The 19,373-nt window shown below is 46.2% G+C and overlaps 1 protein-coding gene and 1 long non-coding RNA gene across 2 annotated transcripts; both read left to right on the top strand.

The window, feature by feature from the left end:
• The first annotated feature begins 5,447 nt into the window (after nt 1–5,447).
• Nucleotides 5,448–10,799, top strand: LOC125943978 (uncharacterized). The gene is made up of 3 exons (XR_007466038.1): nt 5,448–5,743; nt 7,375–7,468; nt 8,725–10,799. It is a non-coding gene; the product is annotated as an uncharacterized LOC125943978 (long non-coding RNA).
• Nucleotides 10,800–12,117: 1,318 nt separating this feature from the next.
• Nucleotides 12,118–15,929, top strand: LOC125943976 (uncharacterized). Its single transcript, XM_049663605.1, has 5 exons — nt 12,118–12,722; nt 12,827–13,084; nt 13,182–15,340; nt 15,445–15,553; nt 15,618–15,929. The coding sequence occupies exons 1-5, from the start codon at nt 12,475–12,477 to the stop codon at nt 15,697–15,699; spliced, it is 2,856 nt and encodes a 951-aa protein (XP_049519562.1). The 5' UTR covers nt 12,118–12,474; the 3' UTR covers nt 15,700–15,929.
• Nucleotides 15,930–19,373: the final 3,444 nt, after the last annotated feature.

Below are 19,373 nucleotides of genomic sequence, written 5' to 3'. Positions count from 1 at the left end.
CTTACCATTCAGAAACGAATGGTGTAACCAAGCGTCTCAACCGAACCCTTACTGACATGATGTCCATCGCTGACCATCGCGACTGAGACGTTGCATTACCGTTCGTTACCTTTGCCTATAATTCTTCTCGCCACGATAGCGCAGGCTTGTCTCCATTCTTCCTCTTGTTAGGCCCCAACCCCACGCTACCTTTCGACACCCTTCTGCCTGATAGTCTGAATTTCACATCGGAGTACGCCCGGGAAGTCATACTCAAGGCACAAGAGGCGCGCCATATTGCCCGACGTCGACTTATGTACTCGCAAGAAAATCAGCGGCGCTGACACCCAATCACGATGACACCCGCCATCGTGACGCCCACTGCACACCGGGCGCCCTCGTTCTCCTTTGGTCTTCGTCGCGGCGCGTTGGCCTCTCGGAGAAGTTGCTTTCACGCTACTCTGGCCCTTGCCACTTCTTGCGTCAAGTAACCGACGTCACCTACGAAATCGCCCCTCTTGAGCGATCCCACCTTGGCTCGGCCTCGCTCCGACGTAGAACACGTCGCGCGTCTTAAGCCGTATCATACGACCGCCTCCTAACCAGCACCGGGTCGGTGCTTAAGCCGCCGGAGGTCACGTGACAGACCGATGAAGATGTTTTCAGATGACTTCAAAGAAGACGACGCTCTGAACTTCGCGAGCTAACTATGATCTTGTCAGCGGCTGTAGTTCGTGTAAATACATTGTAAATATAATTCCTACTTCTTTTTCCCCGTAACAATATCGCGCAATTATGCAACATTGCATCATCTTTTATGGCCCAGTTTTACTATTTACACATTTAAAATGTTTGCACCCTTTTGGACTTATATTCTCCCACATGAATAATCGTCATCTGCCTTTCTTGCACCTCCTTTCTTGAAAACTCCACGCTCGCTACTTTCCTGTCGAGAATGCTACGTCGCGCTGATAACGCGCATGCCGCTCGTGACCTGGAAGTAGCGGGATTGCAGCATCAAAGAAAGGAACTGCGGGCAAGATAGATGACGTATAATGTTGTGTCACAATATAATCCCCGAAGGGTGCAAACATTTTAAGATTGTATAAACACATACACCTTGTACGTCGACATTGTCTTCTATCCCGTCGACTGGGGTTGACACGCCCTTCTCGTTTAGGTCTCATAACATCGCCTTCTCTAATTTACCTTCCCCACGTCACACGCCTGCAACGTGCCGATCCTGACCTTCACATATCTCGTATCCGTGACGCGACCGTTCTTAATTTCACGTCAAAAAGCAGAACATTGTCTCTTTGTTTGTGACGGTGGAGCATGGATACCGATAAGCTTACGGCAATCAGAAAGAACTAGGCTTGGTTGGATAAAAACTAAAGAATGAGTGAGCGAGCAGGAGAGCAGCAGGACAGAGCAGGAAGGGTACTGAGTCAGGCTTGGCAGACGGCAGCAGATTAAGCAAATTGCGTGGAATCTCCTCAGGAGGGTATATGAATCATGCGTAAGCATTTCGTAGTAACGACATCGTGTTGAGTGCTCACACTCAGCATTCCTGGTATTCCTTGCACTGCTCAGTAGATGCGTTTCTCTTGGCACCATTACGGTAAATGCGACAGCGCTGTGGAGACACGAACTGCTGTGGATGGTGGTGCAACGTACACTCGGGAGGCAAGCAAACGGCTGCAGGTGGCGGCGCCAGGTGCCCTGATGACGTTCCAATTCGAAGACACGGCTGCTCCACAGTTCTGGCTTACTAAAGATGTGCCTAGTGCGTGCCTGATTGAGTGCGCAACGTGGGTACCTGGACACGAGGGACTACAGGGGAACGAAGCGGCCCACAACGCTGCCCGCGAGCACGTCAGCCGGGCTCCGCTCGCTCCACACGCTCTCCTACCCGCGGCAGAAGAGGCGGAAGCCGCACCCAAAAACTATTCGGCGATATTGCAACACTACAGGATCGACCGCCGCGTGTACTCTCCGCCGCACCCAAACCTCGGCAAAGAAGAAAGCGTGGTTCTCAGACGTCTACAAAGCCACACTAACACTCAAGAAACTGTAATGCACCGCCTCTACCCGACGCTCCACAGCTACATCTGCACAATCTGCAACGTTCCCGACACCCTGGCACACTTGCTGCTGGAATGCCCGTGGGATGAAGACAGCGAAATGCAGCCCGAAATGGACGCTAACTGAGCACCACAAGCAACCGAAGACCACCTATTCGAAACGTGGGAGGCCAAGCTCGCCCTTGGGGGCCTGTAAGACCAACGACAACTCGTCGCCAGGGCCAAGAAGGCAGTCGAAGCCAGAGGGCTCCTGCACTAAGGAACCTTCCCACCTCAGGGTGATACCGGGCCTAGCTCGGGACACTGTTTCAACAATAAACGTTTCTTTCTTTCTCTCTCTTTCTGAGAAATGACATATTAATTGTAAAAACAATATATACATTTTTGATAAAGATAACCATGTATTATAATTCTTATAATTTTGCACCATGTCATCACGTACGACCAGTAAGTGGTCACGCGGGAGCAGGACCTCGGTTAGTTTAAACACTCACTCCAGCTCGCACGGTAACGTCGTACGCTTCTACTCGGTTTTAGGGCCCGTGTAGCAGTGTAGCGGACGACTGAGCGAGGAGGGGAGATTGTGAAAATTTACCTATGTCTTGCTCTCGCGGACTGCGTCATGACGTCACGACACCATGTCTTTTTGGCAAACAAATACGAAATTGACTGTCGAAAAGCTATATATTTATTTAAATTACTAGCATCGCTCTGAAGCTTGCGGCTAATCTTTATATGGTTTAGATGCCTTATAGTTGTATAATGGAAGACGTGAATAATGGCAAATAGCATGCCAATACACCTTTAACTGCCACTTATTCTTAAAATATTCTGGCACAAACTATGTCAGCATGTGTGTCGATGGTAACGCCATTCGTATTGATGCAGTGTGGCTACACAGCCTATTGCCACCGCCGAAACCCGCCTTGTATAAGGCGTGAAGTGCAGCCGGCTCTTTTCTCGCCCTTCTGTGTACATGCTGCGCCGCCTAGCGCAACCGCCACCTAGTCAGTATGCGACACGTGTATTTATGCAGAGTCTACAAAGTTGAACCAACAATGGTTTTAACAAAAAAAAAAATGTCATTCTAGCGAAGTAGAGCCTGCTTGCGCAGGGGGTTTGTTCGCTTTGGCGGAAACAATTTACATCAACTATTACGGTCAACAAACGCATAATTACCAAAAAAACGTTCTAATTAACTTTCTTGCTGTCATGATTATTCTGCATGATTATACTTGAAACGTGAAGCGAATCATATTTTCGGCTTCGTTGCTTGACTCTCTTAGTGCTTTTGTTCGGAATTTTTCATCATCAGATTTCATACCCAGCCAGGTAATCTCGGATTCAGGTGCATCGGCCTCGATAAAATGTCGAGCCGTGAGGGAACGTCCGTGTGATGGAACGGGCATAAGTCAGCCGCTGCTTGTTTTCGCCCGACGATAGCAAGAGCGCAGCTGTTATGACGCTTGTTCAGCTTGCAAACTATGTGAAACACGAACTACGTCACAATATAAGGGCTGGATGTGTCGAAAGCCAAGCGCGTGGATGCGAAATTAGCTGAAGGAGCGTCAGAGTTGATGATGAATAGCTCGGAACAAAAGCGCTACAGTAGAATTGAAAAAAAAAGAAGTTACTTCAAGTGCGATTGTCCGACAGTTTGAAAGAGCGCTTGTTGTTTGTTGTTTTTTTTTAGAAACATAGAGAATTTTGAAAAAGCCGCTGTGGTCGATAGCCAAGTGAAAGTCATGACATGCATCACTCCGAAAGAGGGACAATTCTTGCGAGGAAAATCCAAATGCGTAAACCACAAAATTACAAAAAAGCATACGAAGTACATTTTTATTTATGGCAGATATTGTAATTGACGAATTTCAGGCGGTCATTTCGCAAGGCGTAACCACTTCCAACAAATTTTCAAGATGACTTCATTTTCGAGATATTCATTCGGGAAGTGTGCGACCAAATACATAAGCGTTCCAGTTACTTTAGTGCTTTAACGCTTAAAGCGCAGTTTGCTAAAATAGTGCTTTTATTCTGATAGGCCGATCGCACGTATCTCGAAACCTATGCGATTCTTGGAATTTGTTCCAAGTGAATACGCCTTGTAATCTCGCCGCCTACAATTCGTAAATTGTAATATCTGCCGTAAAGTAAACAATAAGGAAGCTTTTTGTGAATTTTTGTTGTGAAACAAATACGTTTCGATTCTCGTGCGCATAGTGTCTATCGCTTCGAGAAATCTATTTCAAGGAATACAATCCGCAATATGCCACAGGTAATTTTTAAATGTTCTCTACGTCTAAAAAACGCGCCCTTTATCGTGAAGGCAAGAAAATAAATTCAGAAATTTTCAAATTATGTATTTGGTGACTGTTTTTCTATGAAAAATTGTGCCCACCAAATCACATAAACCACCTGTGCAAGCAGATTTTGCGTTTCTAGCGCGGCGTTTTCAATAAAATCTCTTTTAATTCCACTTTGAAGACCATGCATGTTTATACAAGATTGCATGAATATATATGACGAGAGTTTGGTACCGACCACACCGAAAAAAATATTAAAGGATTTTTTTGGGGGGAGGGGAGGGTGGTGAGCGAAAGAGCCATTGAAGAGCGGCCTACGCCCACTTGAAACTACCTAGCGACGCAAGTTGGCGCGCAATAGTTTAACTGAAGAACGGCGCGTACCAGGCCGATTCATTGCTATATGGACTCTGAACTACCCAGTGACACAAGCTCGACCGAAAGGGGTTAGATACTCATAAACATACTGAAAATGGCGTGAAGTTCCCAAATAACGCGAATACCACTATAACGGCGCCATAAATGGCTAAACGTTTTATGTTATCTGCTTGCATACCATAAATAAACACGAATAACTTTACTCCGAATAGTCTACAAAATCGAATACAATAAAAGCGTTGTTGACCGAGTTTTCAGCGCTATGTATATTGTGCAATAAAAGTAAAACACTATTTGGAAAGCGGCAAGATACACTCTTAGTCAAGTACCGTATAATGTCCGGCACATATGCGGTATATTCTCGTTCCAGCGTAAAGTACTGCATATAAACGGACTTTCAAGCAATATTATGCGTGACAATGGCTGCGGCGGCAGGCTAGGCCCGCTATATGCGGCCGCGAGCGGACGCAACGCTTATATGCAGCCTTGCAAATTTGGCGCGCACCGAAGCGTTGAGAGGGCGTTACAAAGTAAAAGCTGTAAGGAGCAGTGAGGGTAATGCTTTGAGGGAGAAAGTAAAGCGAAAGTCGAAAGGAGATAACGAAGAGAAACAAGTCGGCGCCTCCGCGCTGCTTTGATGGCGGAGGAGGAGGAAAGGCTGCGCCGACCGGACCGGGAAGGAGCGCGAGAACATGGCGCATGCCGGCGTACGAGGCGATTGTTTTCGGCGGTAATTATCGTCATATCTTTGTACCGGCGACGTTATGCGACTGTGTTCGTGTTGTGAAGTGATCTGGCCGCGTCGGCGAACGCTCTCGGTGATGTCAGTGATGTTCGCATCCACCGTTGTTACCGGAAATTGCAAAAAAGCAGTGCAACTTCGACAACTCGTGTGAGTACAACGGCCACACGGGCGATCAGCGGCGGCAGGCCGCCATGTGCGCTGGATCGGCGGGCCCAGGAGGGCGTGCTGTACAGCTGCGAACCTGTGCCTATTTGGTAGGTCGAATTTTGCTTCCTATACGCTACGCTTACTAAATGCTTAATTTCGACCATTGCATTATTATGAGCCAGCAGATAACGAATGTCGGTGATTTACATAGCTGCACGTGTAGTACTAATGCGAACACGCGCATTGGAAGTTTTGGTGTGTGAAGTAGTTATAACTGCAGACGTAGCTCCGTTTAGGTTTCCCCCAACTGTATGATTGCAGGCGATTTTTTTTCTTGCGCAGTCAGTTGTCCATTTGTTGAAACTTCATGCGAAAATTTTCGTTAAGGCTTGCGTTTTATAGCGGCGCTGGTAATCGCGTGTAGCGTTCTAACCATGAAATGTGCCTTTTTTTAAATTCCTTTCGTGGCCTTTGCGTGATTAATTCATTGCATTTCGTAGTTGCAGTTTGTCAAACGACGGTTATATTTTGAAAAAATTTTCTGGTGTGTTACGCACTTTCCTCTGTGTAGTGTGTCGATTTGCGTAGATTTCTGGCTTTCCTGTTTAATGCGTCGAGTTCACTAAAATTCAAAGCCCAATTTAGCTCGAAGCTTGCGGGACTAACTCCGACGACGCAGCAGCTCCGAAGTGACGGTTTGCACTAGCCGCAGGATTTGCCACATTATCTCTTCGAGATAAGCAGTACACTCGTTACTTGTAGAAGGGGCGAAGTTCTGTGCAACTGGCAAAATTTCAACAACGCGACATGTCACGTCGATTGTAGCAATTTCAAGTTTTATAGCAGACAAAAAAATCTGCTTTTCAGTACTTGGCGTCGTTTCATAATGTCACACATAATGTTGTGAGATAAAAGCGCTGCATGCATAGCTAAAAAAACTATGAAAGAAGCTAAAGAACATTAGAAGTTGGACATTTTGCTTTTGTGTGGTGATTGCTATGTTGTGTTGATTTGCGACCAGGAAGTGCCCACTAGCCCCAAAATAGGCCTTAATAAGACCTTTCTTATGAGCTTATGCTTCTCGAGTTATCAAATTTCTGCATTTTCTTTTTATTCTCGCTTAACTGAATTTTTTTATTGCGATAGCAATTATATGGACACTCCAAAGCAGATTTCTGCCGTCGGCGTCGCCGTCGCCGTCGCCGTCGCCGTCGCCGTGAGGTTCCGTATGACGTCAATGGAGATGAAATCGTCGCCGCGCGCCGCCGAACGCTGTATGTGCGAGTGAAAGGGCGCGAGGGACGCGCTCTTTCACGGGGAGTGAACGCACGGCGGAGAACAAACGCGCGTTCTGTGCCGTGCTCCCTTAAAGGCTGCAGAAGTAGGCGTCTCTTTCCTCCTTTACAATCGCCATATATGTAGAGCAAACGCGCCTTCTTCTGACGCACGAAAGGCCGTGGGGGGGGGGGGAAGGGAGGGGACGTTTAGCTGCGGCACCAAGTACCTATTTATATCAGAGGCTCCGGCAACAGTCACCAACGCCGCACGCATTTTGTGCGAACGTGGGCAAAACGCCGACGGCGTCGGCAACAGTTCTGCGTGTTGCTGGTGCTGCTGCATGTCCAAGTTTATACAGCTGATAAAGCTACTATCATTACTCCGTATAGCTCTCTACAAATTTGCTATCGCAATTGATGCTTCGCCTTTCAGGTGAAACTGCGACAACTTTTCTATACAGGAATAAAGTAGGACATCAGCACTAATAAGAACGCCACCCATGAAAGCAGAACCCCGGGCTCTCCATTGGAACTTTGGAGTGGACCACCGCACCGGTAAGCCATAATCAGGCCAGAAATGGCTGTTCATTGCAGTGCAGAAATATATGCTTATTATGAAGCACACGAAGCAAAAGCTCATATTTTGCCAGCTCAAAAGTGGTGTGGGGCTCAGAAAGATACAAGATACATTGAAGCACTTACACGAGCTGTAATATCACTAGAGATAGACACACATTCGAGAGCCTCTCACTAATTTCTTCTGATTTCAGAACAGTGGGAAGTCACTGAGTTTAGGCCAGTGTAAATGCAAGTACAACTGAATGCCAGTAAGTGTAAGGGACAAAATGACTGCCCCGGAGAGCCAGCTGACAATGTGGGCCAAGTAATAATTACCTGCAAGTGTGAGGAAATATGACTGTGAGATAAACCATAAGCCCAAGCACATTGAGTTGATTTAGAAGAGGCCAAGTATATGTGAAATGTGTTTGCACATAATGTGAAGAATGCAACTGAATGTATGTTTCTCTCTTTAGTTGCTTGCCAGAGCATTATGTGTTTGTGTCTATTGTCATGGCTTGATTACTTTGTTTACACTGTGTATGCACTCATTATATTCAGATTAATTAGGGATGGACTTTAAGTGCTAATAATGCCAGTGAAATTTCAAATACAATGCTGTAATTTCAAAGGTCGGACACATTCGCATGTCGTTCACAATCTCTTATGAGTTATTCACATGTGAAGTGTGTGATATGGAATGTTCAGCTTTCTGTAGTAAATCATGGACACCTAGTTTTATAATGCTGGCACATGCTCTTGGAGAAAGGAGGTAGAAAGATAGGAAGACAGGCAGGTTCACCAGCGTAAATACAAGTGACTGTGCTGAGGAAGGGGTATAAGGGGAATTAAAGGCAACAGGAGAGCCTAGATTTAAAATAGAAAGGAAGAGAATGTGTGCACATCAATGCAATGCCGTGCACTACAGCAACAACCCACATGTCAAGTAGCAGGGCAATGCAAGGGTGTTGAACACCAGTCTGAACAATTATTCTCTCCCCCAACAAGGTGCAATTAAGCGCAGTCAAGTGTGGTTTTTTACCCACACCAAAATGAGGGCAGTCAAATAAAAGACCTCGGATAATTATCTCGCAGTCTCAAGAAGTTTATGGTTAACATTGAGATCTGTTTCTTGCAAGATCACTACTATATTGGCCTCGAACAATTATTGAACAAACATAGCCCTAAGAGGGCCAAGGTGAAGTAGTTTTTGGAATCGTCTAACATTGAGTGGCATTTCTTTTTCCTTCCAGGTACGACGGTCACCTGGAGGCCCAGGAGTCATCAGGACAAATAACTCTGATAATATGTGAATGATATATAATGTGTTTGTGATGACGGAGCAAGTATGTCAAAATGAAACACATATTTAAAAATGCTTTTTTTTTCTCTTGTTAGCAATGTATACATACAAAACTTGACTTGTATCTCTCTGCATTCACCCAACCACTGCGGCATGTACACAGAGTGTGCTCCTCAATACAAAAGATTTTTCATGTTGCTTGGCTCCCAAAAGAGCTCTTCAATTCAAATACGTACAAGGTGTGTTCGAAAAGAAACCAACCTTTTGCTTTAACATCTTTATTGCTTATTGTACAACATTTTATGCATGTCCCCTTCAATGTAGTCCCCTCTTCTGGCAATACATTGTTCCTATCATCTCATCTATTTTTGGAAAGCCTCCTGGAACGCTTTTTCTGGGATGGCGCGTAGGTCTCGTGTCGCATTGTCTTGAAATTTCTTTTATGGGTTGGAAACGACGTCGTTTCAACGTGATTTTAAGTTCGGGAAACAGGAAAAAGGCTTCTTGGGCTAGGTCTGGAAAGTACGGTGGATGGGGCACCAGAGTGTGATGTTTTGCTAGATAGCCGCAGACAAGGAGCGACGCATGAACTAGCTCATTGTCATGTTGAAACAATTAAATCTGGGTTTCCCACAATTCAGGCTTCCTACTGCACACAGTATCCCGCAAACACGCTAGAATTCCTTGGTAAACTGCCTTGTTTACCATCTGACCCTGTGGTACAAATTCCTGATGGACTATGTCTTTCCAGTCAGAAACCACCACCATTACCTTGATTTTTTTGCTGACTCATGGGTGCTTTCTTGAAGGAGAAGACTGTTCGCCCACCCATTGTGACGACTGCACTTTTGTTTCCATATCAGGAGCCATAAACCCACGTCTCATTGCCTGTTGTGATGTTACAGAAGCTTTCATTATTATTGCCAGTGGCATGCAGTTCCTGGCTTATTTCAACACAGGTGTTTCTGATCGACAGTCAACAAACGCAGCACGAATTTTGCACTGCCACGACACATCTCAAGTTTGTAATTCACAATAGGATGCTATGATCCTATGCTGATGCCCACTTCGTCAGCTAGTTCTCGTACAGTTAAACGACAATTTCCACGAATCACAGCACGCCCTCTCTCGACATGGTCATCATCTGTTGATGTGGAAGGTCGTACAGACTTGGGATCGTCACCAACCGACATTCTGCCTTGTTCAAATTGCTTAAACTACTCATAGCACTGAGTGCGACTCATACAGTTTTTCCCGTATGCCTGGTTAAGCAATTGAAATGTCTCTGTGAAAGTTTTGCCAAGCTTGTAGCAAAATTTCACACGCACACGTTGTTCTTCAACCTCTTTCGTTGTTACTTTGGCACTAATCCAACAAACAGCTTGTACACGTGCGCACTTCGGCGGCTGTAGCTCACCAACCAATGGTCAGAGCGAAATGCGGCAAATGGCAGTTTGTTGTCTAAACCCGTTGCTACATGCGTTAGTAGCCGTAGCGTGCTCTCTGCCGGTTTGCGTGCTATTTCAAAAGTTTGTTTTCTTTTTGAACAAACCTCGTACATTTTCATGCAGCGCTTTCATTCTTTTTTTCATGCTAGTCATAGATAGCTATTTTTCATTAAAGCTGCGAGCACTTAGCTGTCTAAATTCCTCATTAGATAACATACTATAGAAAATGTGACCTTACAGTAACTAGTACATATGTGTGTTCTGTTCGTCATGTTGTAGTTATCTGCTATTTTATGTAGTTTTGGTTATAAAGAAAGCTTTCTTTAATGAACGAGAAAACGGTGAACTGAGAGGCCCAACTCTTGTTGGTCGCAACTGCATGAAGTACATGCAAGTTAATGCGTTATGCTTGTTTCAGATTTTAAAAGCTCCAGGCACTAACACTGCCTATCTGCTTTTTGTATTTCCTGTAGCAGTGTGGTTTTATTTGTTACTGTCAGAGCTTGGTATATAAGTCCTTATTCGGTGTTGAAAACCTACAGTGAAACTATGCTGGGCACGTATTGTAAATAAATCATTCTCCTTTGAAAAATATGTTCTTTGTCTGTATCTGCATGAATGTACGTGTCTGCAATAATGTACAGCATGCTTTCAGATGGCTTACACAGATGAAGTGGGCATTCCGCAAAAAGCATACTTAACGTTGTAGGAGGAAAACATGTGCTTTTAATAACTGTGCATATAGGGCACAGTTGATATAACGAGGCAGAGGCACTCAACTAATGTACGCGACACCCAAATCCGAATTCGATCTCTCCGAGATAATTAGGTATGCTATCGGGCAGTCCATCTCACCTGCTTGCAACCACTTCATGGCACACCTTCCTTTGCCGGACACAGCACAATAGTGCGTGCCCACTTAATACAGCGCGTGCACTTTAGTGCAGTCTGCACGGTGCTTTCTTTTTCTTTTTTTGAGATAAGTAAAAGTAGTTTGTGCATGAATGCGGCTCGTCTTGCGCATGGAGATTCACTTGCATTCCAGATAGCAGAGAGTGCTCATTGCGATGGGGCTGATAGCATAAATGCAGCGCAAGATACAATGGGCAAATTGTGGTTATTCCACGTTCATTTTGCGTCGAAGCCATCGACTTGCAAGGGTAAGAATGGAGCCATTATTAGCTTCGACAAGCTGGCACGCCTTGTTATGCGAAATATCAAACAGCTGATTCGTTCACTTTCAACGAAAGTCGCCGCAGTAACAAAATGACCTTAGCGTTTCGGCCGCACCTGTCGCATTCCGACGGAAATGCAAAAACGCCTGTGTCGTTCTTTCGGTGCGCGTTAAATAACTCCAGGTGGCCACGATGAATCCGTAGCTGTCTATTATTGCGTCCCTCGTAATCCACGGCAGTTTCGGTACGCTAAGCCCCATAATATAAATTCTTTAACGACGCCTCGATTTTTTACCTCCCGTCGTTCCTTTAAGCTCGACGGCACTGCAGGTATGGCCACGGTAGCTCTTTACAACGTCGCGTGCATGCGCCTGGCAGGTGAAGAGGTGAAAACAAGCTAGCGTGTGCAAAGCAGTCAAGGTAGTTACGGTAGGCACACGGGCGGAGATACCGACGCGTCTTGCTGCTTCAGAATAAACGCTGAATCATTAACTGCAACGGAACAGCATAATAAGATCGGTTCGAGAGCATTCTTCTCGATACTCACAAAAGCTATAATGTCAGTCTTTCGGACAGGGCATCCCTGTTGAGGCCAGCGGAGGTGAATGGAAATATTTGTCGGTTCAACAAACTTAGACGGGCCGGTAATATCGCGCCCGCTTGTTCGACGTCTCAGAATATCGGAGCCGTATTGCCGTTAGAATGATGCTTGCGCACTATGGAGTGTACCTCTGCCGGAAATGGCTCGGTGCACGACGATACAGCGCCATCTAGGGAATGGCAATTGTAGCTTGGTGAAACTTATTTTTTATATTTTTTATTCGGGTATTAATGTATTATCAAAATATTGGGTCTTTTTTCACCTGCCGAAGGAGTCGTAATTTTGTTTTAGAAGACGTCGGTGATAGCTAGCGCCATCTACGAAACCACGGTGAAAGCACGTTTTTGTCAGTCGTAGGCGTCAGCTGGCGCCATCTACGGAACCGCGGTGAGAGCACGTGTTTGTCAGTCCAGCGCTTTGGTCAGTCTCTCCGCTCACGTGCGCTCCGCGGATCGGCTGTTTACGCACGTGTTATCATGGAGATTAAGGTTGGTGCAAGGTTTGCGTCGTACGACGAATTTGATAGGGCTTTGCGCAAGTTGCAGCTGCAGACAAACGCACTGTTCGTCAAAAAGAATACAAAATCAGTAGAGGTTGTCAACGCACACCTGGCATCCGGAGCTGTTGAGTTGGACAGAAAATTGAAGTTCGCCAACGCAACATTCACATGCAAGCACGGCGGTAACCATAGAACAAGGGGCACGGGGATACGCCCAAACCAGAGGTAAGTCAGTCCCTTAATCGAAGCTGGCTCGTGTATTGTAATTTTTGACGTGTGCACAGGAGAACGAAGCCATCTTTTTTTTTTCTTTTCTTTTCTTCTTCTAGAACAATGAAGCATGACTGCCCGGCTAGAATTGTGATTGCTGCCAGGCGTGCAAGCCAAGAGCTGGAACTCACCTGTGTTATGCTAGAACACAATCATGACACCACATCTGATATGTTTGCCTCCTATCCGGAGTGCAGGAAGCTGAATGAAAATGAGGCGAAGCTTGTGCATCCACTCCTTGAGATGAACGTGCGACTCAGCCTCATCGTACAGAAGCTCAAGGAAGACACAGGTAACACTACTGTCACATCATTGCTGTAATTATGAGTAAGCCTTGTACCTTCTGTCTCAATTGTTTTACAGGAAAAGTAATTGTGAGTAAGCCTTGTACTTTCTGTCTCAATTGTTTTACAGGAAAATAATCATTGCAAAGGACACACAGAACATAAAAACTAGCAAGAGCAGAGGAAATGATGTAGAAAAGCTCATGCAAGTAATCTGCGACCTTCGTGAAAAAGAAAAGGCAACAGTTATTTCAATTACAGATGAAAACAAAGAGCTCCAGGTTCTCTACGTGCAAACAAAACAAATGCACAGGATGTTTAAGGGATATCCCGAGGTTTTAATCCTAGACGCCACGTACCGAACTAACAAGCACAGAATGCCTTTGTTTGTGTTCATGGTTGAAGATGGCGCAGGTGCCAGCCATGTCGTCGCATATGCCTTCGTTGCATCCGAACAACAACATGTTGTCACTAAGCTGCTTGAAACTTTTGTTCATGCAAATTCAGCTGCAGCTCGCACTAATGTTGTCATTGTGGACAAAGACTTCACAGAAATAGCTGCAATACGAGAAACGTTTCACTCAAGACCTGCTGTGCAGCTCTGCCAATTTCATGTGATGAAGGCTTTCCGGGCAGCTGCCGGACAGTTGGCACATTCGGCAGAAGAAAGGGAGAGATTAGTCGCCAGCTTCAGTGAAATGGTGAATGCCCCAAATCCAGAAAAATTTGAAGAGGCACAGACAGACTACTTACGACACGCCAATGCTCAAGCATGTACTTACTTTGAGAAAAATTGGAGAAACATTCCCAACATGTGGGCAAGACACCTCTGTGACAAGGAGTTCACTGCAGGTAATAACACCACCAACAGAGTTGAATCTCACAACGCCAAGATCAAGCAAATTTTGTCATCATCTGACAAATTACACGAGGCACTGAGGGGCGTTGTCAAGCTGTCAAGTGTACTCACGCAAGAAGCTAGACATCGTGCATGTGTCATGAAAACATCAACATTTTACTCGTATGACGCATCAAGTAATATTGAAGCCATATGTGCCAAGAAGTTGACTCCTTATGCTTGTTCTACAATTTACAAAGAAGCTGCCAAAGCTAGAAAAGCACCTCCGGAAATACAGCAACTAGAGCCAGCTGTTTATACTGTATCAAGTGCTTGTGGCACCTGGCATGTAGTTTCAGAGAAAACTTGCACGTGCACGTGCACCACCTTTTCTAGGATGGGGCTACTGTGTCGGCACATTGTGGCTGTGTATGAAAGAACTGGTGCTGTGCCTGAACTGTCCAAATTTGTCAAACCACGATGGTTCAAGTTTTATCACCTCAGAGTCATGGCTGCTGACAACAATGCTGAAGAGAATTGTGATGCATCACAAGAAAGCACGGAACCACTAACTATGCCAGGGCCAGCATTTCATAAAATGAACAGAAACCAACTATTCAATCATGCGATGAGGACACTGAAGACAATAGCAGATTTCCTTGCCGACTCTCCGCATGAGGTCTTTGCGGCCCGACTTGAAATTCTCGAGAATGTTTATGCAGAATGGCTTACAGAAAAGTCCTCAGGTTCTGCTAGACACGTTGAGCAAACTAAAGCTAACCAGCAAACCAGCACAGCTGACTCCTCTGTGCTGCCACAAGCCCCTTCCACTCTGCCACAAGCAACTTCAATACAACAAGCCCCTTCTACGCTACCACATGAACCTTCCATTCTGTCACAAGCAACTCCTGTGCTACCACAAGCCCCTTCCACTCTGCCACATGAACCTTCCATTCTGTCACAAGCAACTTCAGTGCTACCACAAGCCCCTTCTACGTTGCCACAAGAACCTTCCATTCCGTCACAAGCAGCTTCAATGCTGCCACAAGCCCCCTCCAGCCCCTCACAGCTCAGACTTCCACTTGCGAAGCCGAGAGGGCGCCCGAAGTGCAAGTCTGTGCAAAGAAGCAAAATGCCAAGGCAACTCTCCGAAATTGCTGCAACACCATTTGTGCAGCTGGCTGAGATTGCTCAACATAAGCGTGAGTTTTTACTTGGCATAAAATGGTTCATGGTGCATACTTATGTGGTGCTTCTTTCAATTCTCCTGACGGAAATTGTGGGGGAGGCTACTGCCAGCAAGGTGCTAGACCATGGCTACATCATTGATGAGGCCGATGTTGAAGTACGGCCAGAGTTGCTCCCAAGTGGACTTTTGGATTATCGAGTTCAGATGCGGCAACTGCTGCCGTACTTTTCGGGCGATGCCTGGCTGCTACTTACATCTGCAGGTAATTTTGAGAACGCAAGTGAAGCGTGCTGCCTCTCCTAGCAAACATATTGTAATACCATTTCGATTACGGTCTAGCTAAAATGTGTCCCATTGTCATTTCAGTTTCTACCAAGAAGAAAAACGAACTGTGGTTGTGCCATGCCTGCAAAGAAAAGGACAGTGGCGAGATCAAAATGATTTGCTGTGACCACTGCCTGCAATGGTTTCACTGGTATGAATTAGATATGCTGTTGCCTAAATGGCATGGATTTAACATTCCCACTCCTTCTGTGCAGGACTTGTGCTGCAGTCAAGCAAGCAGATGCAAAGAAGAAGTTGTGGTTCTGCAGGCCCTGCAGCGACAACGGCAGAATTTAGTGTAAAGGCATAATAAAATTTGTAATGCTGAAAGCTACCAAATTTGGCAGCTTTGTTATGAACCAGTGTGTCTTATTTGAGTGGTTGCTTATGTGCAGTGCACCCGAAAAAGTTCATCAAATCTTTCCCACAAGTTTGTTAGTTTCAAATGCAATCCAACCAAACACATCAAATTATTTGGCGCGGTAAATGTTATACCATATCAAATAACTTTCGCAAGGGAAGGTTGAATGTGGTTCATTCTGGATTTCCTGCATACCAAGGTCGCTAGCCAAAAACAACTTGGGGTTAGAACGAAATATTGCTGATGCTTCCGGATTATCTCGGAATTTCCGGCGAGTTACGTTTCAATTGGCGAACTACTGTACCGATTTGCGGGCCGCCGTTCGACGGCGGTTTTGCTCGCGAACGGCGAGATATCCTTGCCGTAGAGAGGATCGGACTGGGACCCATTTGGCCGGCAGCCGTACTATAAATAGGTGTTCTGTGGCCGTACAGCGAAATGGCCAAACAGCGACCGCAGAGTGACCACACTCTGGCACCGACGGCAGCCTCGCAGCCGCTGATCGCTCGGCGGCGCCGATATCGTCGCTCCTTCTCCAGTTCACATCAAAGCTAAAGCTGACGGCGCTTCGGAATGAATCACCGACGCTCACAAACTGCTATATTTTCTAGCCGTTGTTGTCACTTTTCACAATAATTATACACATAGAAGAAAGCACGCTGACATTAGCGGCGCCGTCGGCTGCGATGCGAGCACAACCGAACCGGTCGTGTGCCATCGGATGCCGTGCATAGCTGTGCTCGGCTAGTATCGGAGCTCGCGTTCGTGCTTAACGTTTGACAGTAGTTATAGTTCTTCCTAAAATGTACAATTTACGCATCACTTTATCTAGCAGAAAATTATTTTGCTTGAACAGAAGCTGCAGCCGATGCCGTAGGCGCGCGCGCAGCTTCGCGGGCGGTGTGCCGACCGAAGTCTACTTCGGACAACTTTCGCGCGGCACGCGCTCCAGTACGCCGTTACGGCATGTTTGCCGCTAGCGTGAACGTGCCTTTACACGGGCTGTGGCAGCATCGCCGTGCGGCACAGCTAGAGCGAAACGAACGTAAACCCAGAAGTCAACATCGGGCACGGCCACAGCCTGTCAACTGTTGAATATCGGGCCTTACGATGCTCTTGAGTGGAGCAGCGTTCATTTAGGCTGCCGTTTTCGGTAGTGTTTTTGATTGGCTAGCACCAGCGCTTGAACGGCGTCGCCTGATAGTACCCCGTGGTACCCCGACTTCGCGTGATCAAGTGGTCGAAACAGCTGAACCAGCACATTCCCTAGGTCTAGGGAGCCGCCGCGCCGCTATTCCCTAGATGGCGCTGCATCGTCGTGCACCGAGCCATTTCCGGCAGGGGCGCACTCCGTAGTGCGCATAGCATCATTCTTGTCGTTATACCGTAGAGGCAGCGCAACAGCGCGGATCAGTTATAACTGAACCTTCTGAACGAGGTTGAAAGTTTCTCATAGAAAGCCGAGTTCCCGGTTAAACAGTGACTGCAGCCGCGTCATAGCGAATAAAGAGAAAGTATTAAATAACTACATCTGCCTGGCGAAGTAGGTTTTCTTTTCGTGCAGCCCCCATGCTCCGTAATCCTACCCCATTTAGCCTTTTCCGCCCCACATGACAGCTGTTGAAAGTGCTATTCGTATACTGATACTCATTTATATACATCTACTGTCACCAACCACCTAAGCATCGGTAACAGCTACACAAACTATGTGTATATCACGCACGATCGCCGACGGTGAACGATCGACATAAAACGACAGCCTCGGAAACACAAATGTATCTACAAGTAGCTGTGCGAGTCCTCCGCATCAGCGTAGTGATGTGGAGTAGTGGTTAGCGTGTTTGGTTCTCACGCGGTGTACCCGGGTGCGATTCCCACTGTTCGCATGTTTGTGGAATGTGCGTTACCATGCTTGTGTTGTGTGTTATCAATGTCGTATAATGTGGCTCTATGCAATGTCTAAGAAACAACGTGCAAAACCACTGTGGACGGCGCCTGTCTTTAAATAACGGATTTTTTTTCGTGAAAAAATACCCAATGGGCCGCATAATTTTGAGCCGCATAAGATTTGAGCCGCTTAGTAAGCCGGACAGATTTGATCTGAAATACCGCATAAATATTTGGGCTTAAGCGTGACGTCCACCAAGCGGCCCTACTATGGGCCGTTTAAATGCAGGCCGCATAAGCAAGAGCCGCATACGCAGTAGGCCGCTTACAGTGAGCCATTTATAAGCGTCGAAATTTTGATCTACTTTCCGCCCTATATGCGTTGTTTTAAGCCGGTATTTGCTAAGAGTGTACCCACAACTGAGTGGGCTCAGCATTACCTAAAAAGCAATGCTTTCTCATGACAAGGTCACGTCGGTACTTTAACATAAGGGGCTAACAATGGTGGAAGCACTGTCAACTTTGTCACAAGGAACACATGTAGTTGTTCAAGTAGTAAACTAACAAAAGAATTTGTGCGCTTTCTTATGTGACACTAGCCCTTTAAACCGCACTGAACAGTCAACTGTTAGGTGGTTTGTGATCTTTGTTTAGCGGCAAAACCAACCTGATGGCACGTTTACCTTACCGAAGACCTGTCCCTCACAAACGATCAAGCGTCGCTCCTACTTCTCTTCTTTGTTGTGGAAAGCCTAGCTAATAATTTAAAGGGCGAAGTTCATGTTCAACAAGTTGCTCGGTCGATCATAGTTCGGAAAGCTTTTCTGAATTTGGTACCGCAGTTATCCGGAGACCACGTCCCTCTGTTTACCACCAACTCAATAGCCTCTAACACCGGCTGTGTTAAAGATTCTTTTTTCATGGGCGACGGCACATTGCTTAGGCAGTGGCGCCGTCTATGAGCTGTGCGCTGGTTGGAACACATGTGTTGGCTTGGGAGAACGCTCCGTGCCGCGCCTAACTGCCGCCAAGCGTGCGCTCGGCAGCAGCTGCTGTTCGTTGTTTTCGGGATCGCACGGTCTGCTGAGTGTGAAGGGCATCTGCTTCGCTCGAAATAATTCTGTGTGACGTGCTGAATTGATTAAAGTGGGCGTAGACGTAGATTCTGCTGTCGGTGAGGCGGACCCACCGCTATGTTTGCGCGCGAGTTCTAGTCTACAATCAGCCTCGGGGACCAATCGTGTATTTCTAAAAATATTCTTTCGCGGATGTGCATTTCTTGTTACATTTTCCTTGTAGTTCCGAGCGGAGTTTTGACAGTGGAGGGTAGTTACGTAACCTACGCGATGACTAGGGCAGCCTGGGTACCCGTTATATTACGGAATAAGTTCTGATGTTGACATGACAAGCGTTCATATCGTTATATAAAATACATTGCCCGACAACCTCGCTAGGTGGACGTGGTTTTTGCTCGCAAAATAAGACAATTTTGTGTAGTAATAATAGCAGACAATAAAAGTCTGAATCACACTTGTCGAGTGGTCGAATCGCTGTGGACTGCATGAGTGTCCGAAGCAGTGGTAGCTGCTGGGTTGTAGATGTGCTTGTTGATCGGAGCATGCACCTTGCATGCGGCGTAACCATGCGTGGTTTTGGTTCGGCTATAACTTATGTCTTTTTTATTTGTTTTCATTCGCGATAGATGGTGATTAAATCGTCTAAT

The sequence above is a fragment of the Dermacentor silvarum genome, chromosome 3 (genome assembly GCF_013339745.2).
Source record: "Dermacentor silvarum isolate Dsil-2018 chromosome 3, BIME_Dsil_1.4, whole genome shotgun sequence".
Classification (NCBI taxonomy): domain Eukaryota; kingdom Metazoa; phylum Arthropoda; class Arachnida; order Ixodida; family Ixodidae; genus Dermacentor; species Dermacentor silvarum.
This window is presented reverse-complemented; position numbering and strand designations above follow the sequence as displayed.

Bases quoted from the DNA above. Each gene is read 5' to 3' on its own strand.
- LOC125943976 (XM_049663605.1), top strand. From the start codon at position 12,475: ATGGAGATTAAGGTTGGTGCAAGGTTTGCGTCGTACGACGAATTTGAT. The intron at 12,723-12,826 runs GTAAGTCAGTCC...TTCTTCTTCTAG, and splicing joins GGGATACGCCCAAACCAGAG to AACAATGAAGCATGACTGCC. The intron at 13,085-13,181 runs GTAATTATGAGT...ATTGTTTTACAG, and splicing joins ACTACTGTCACATCATTGCT to GAAAATAATCATTGCAAAGG.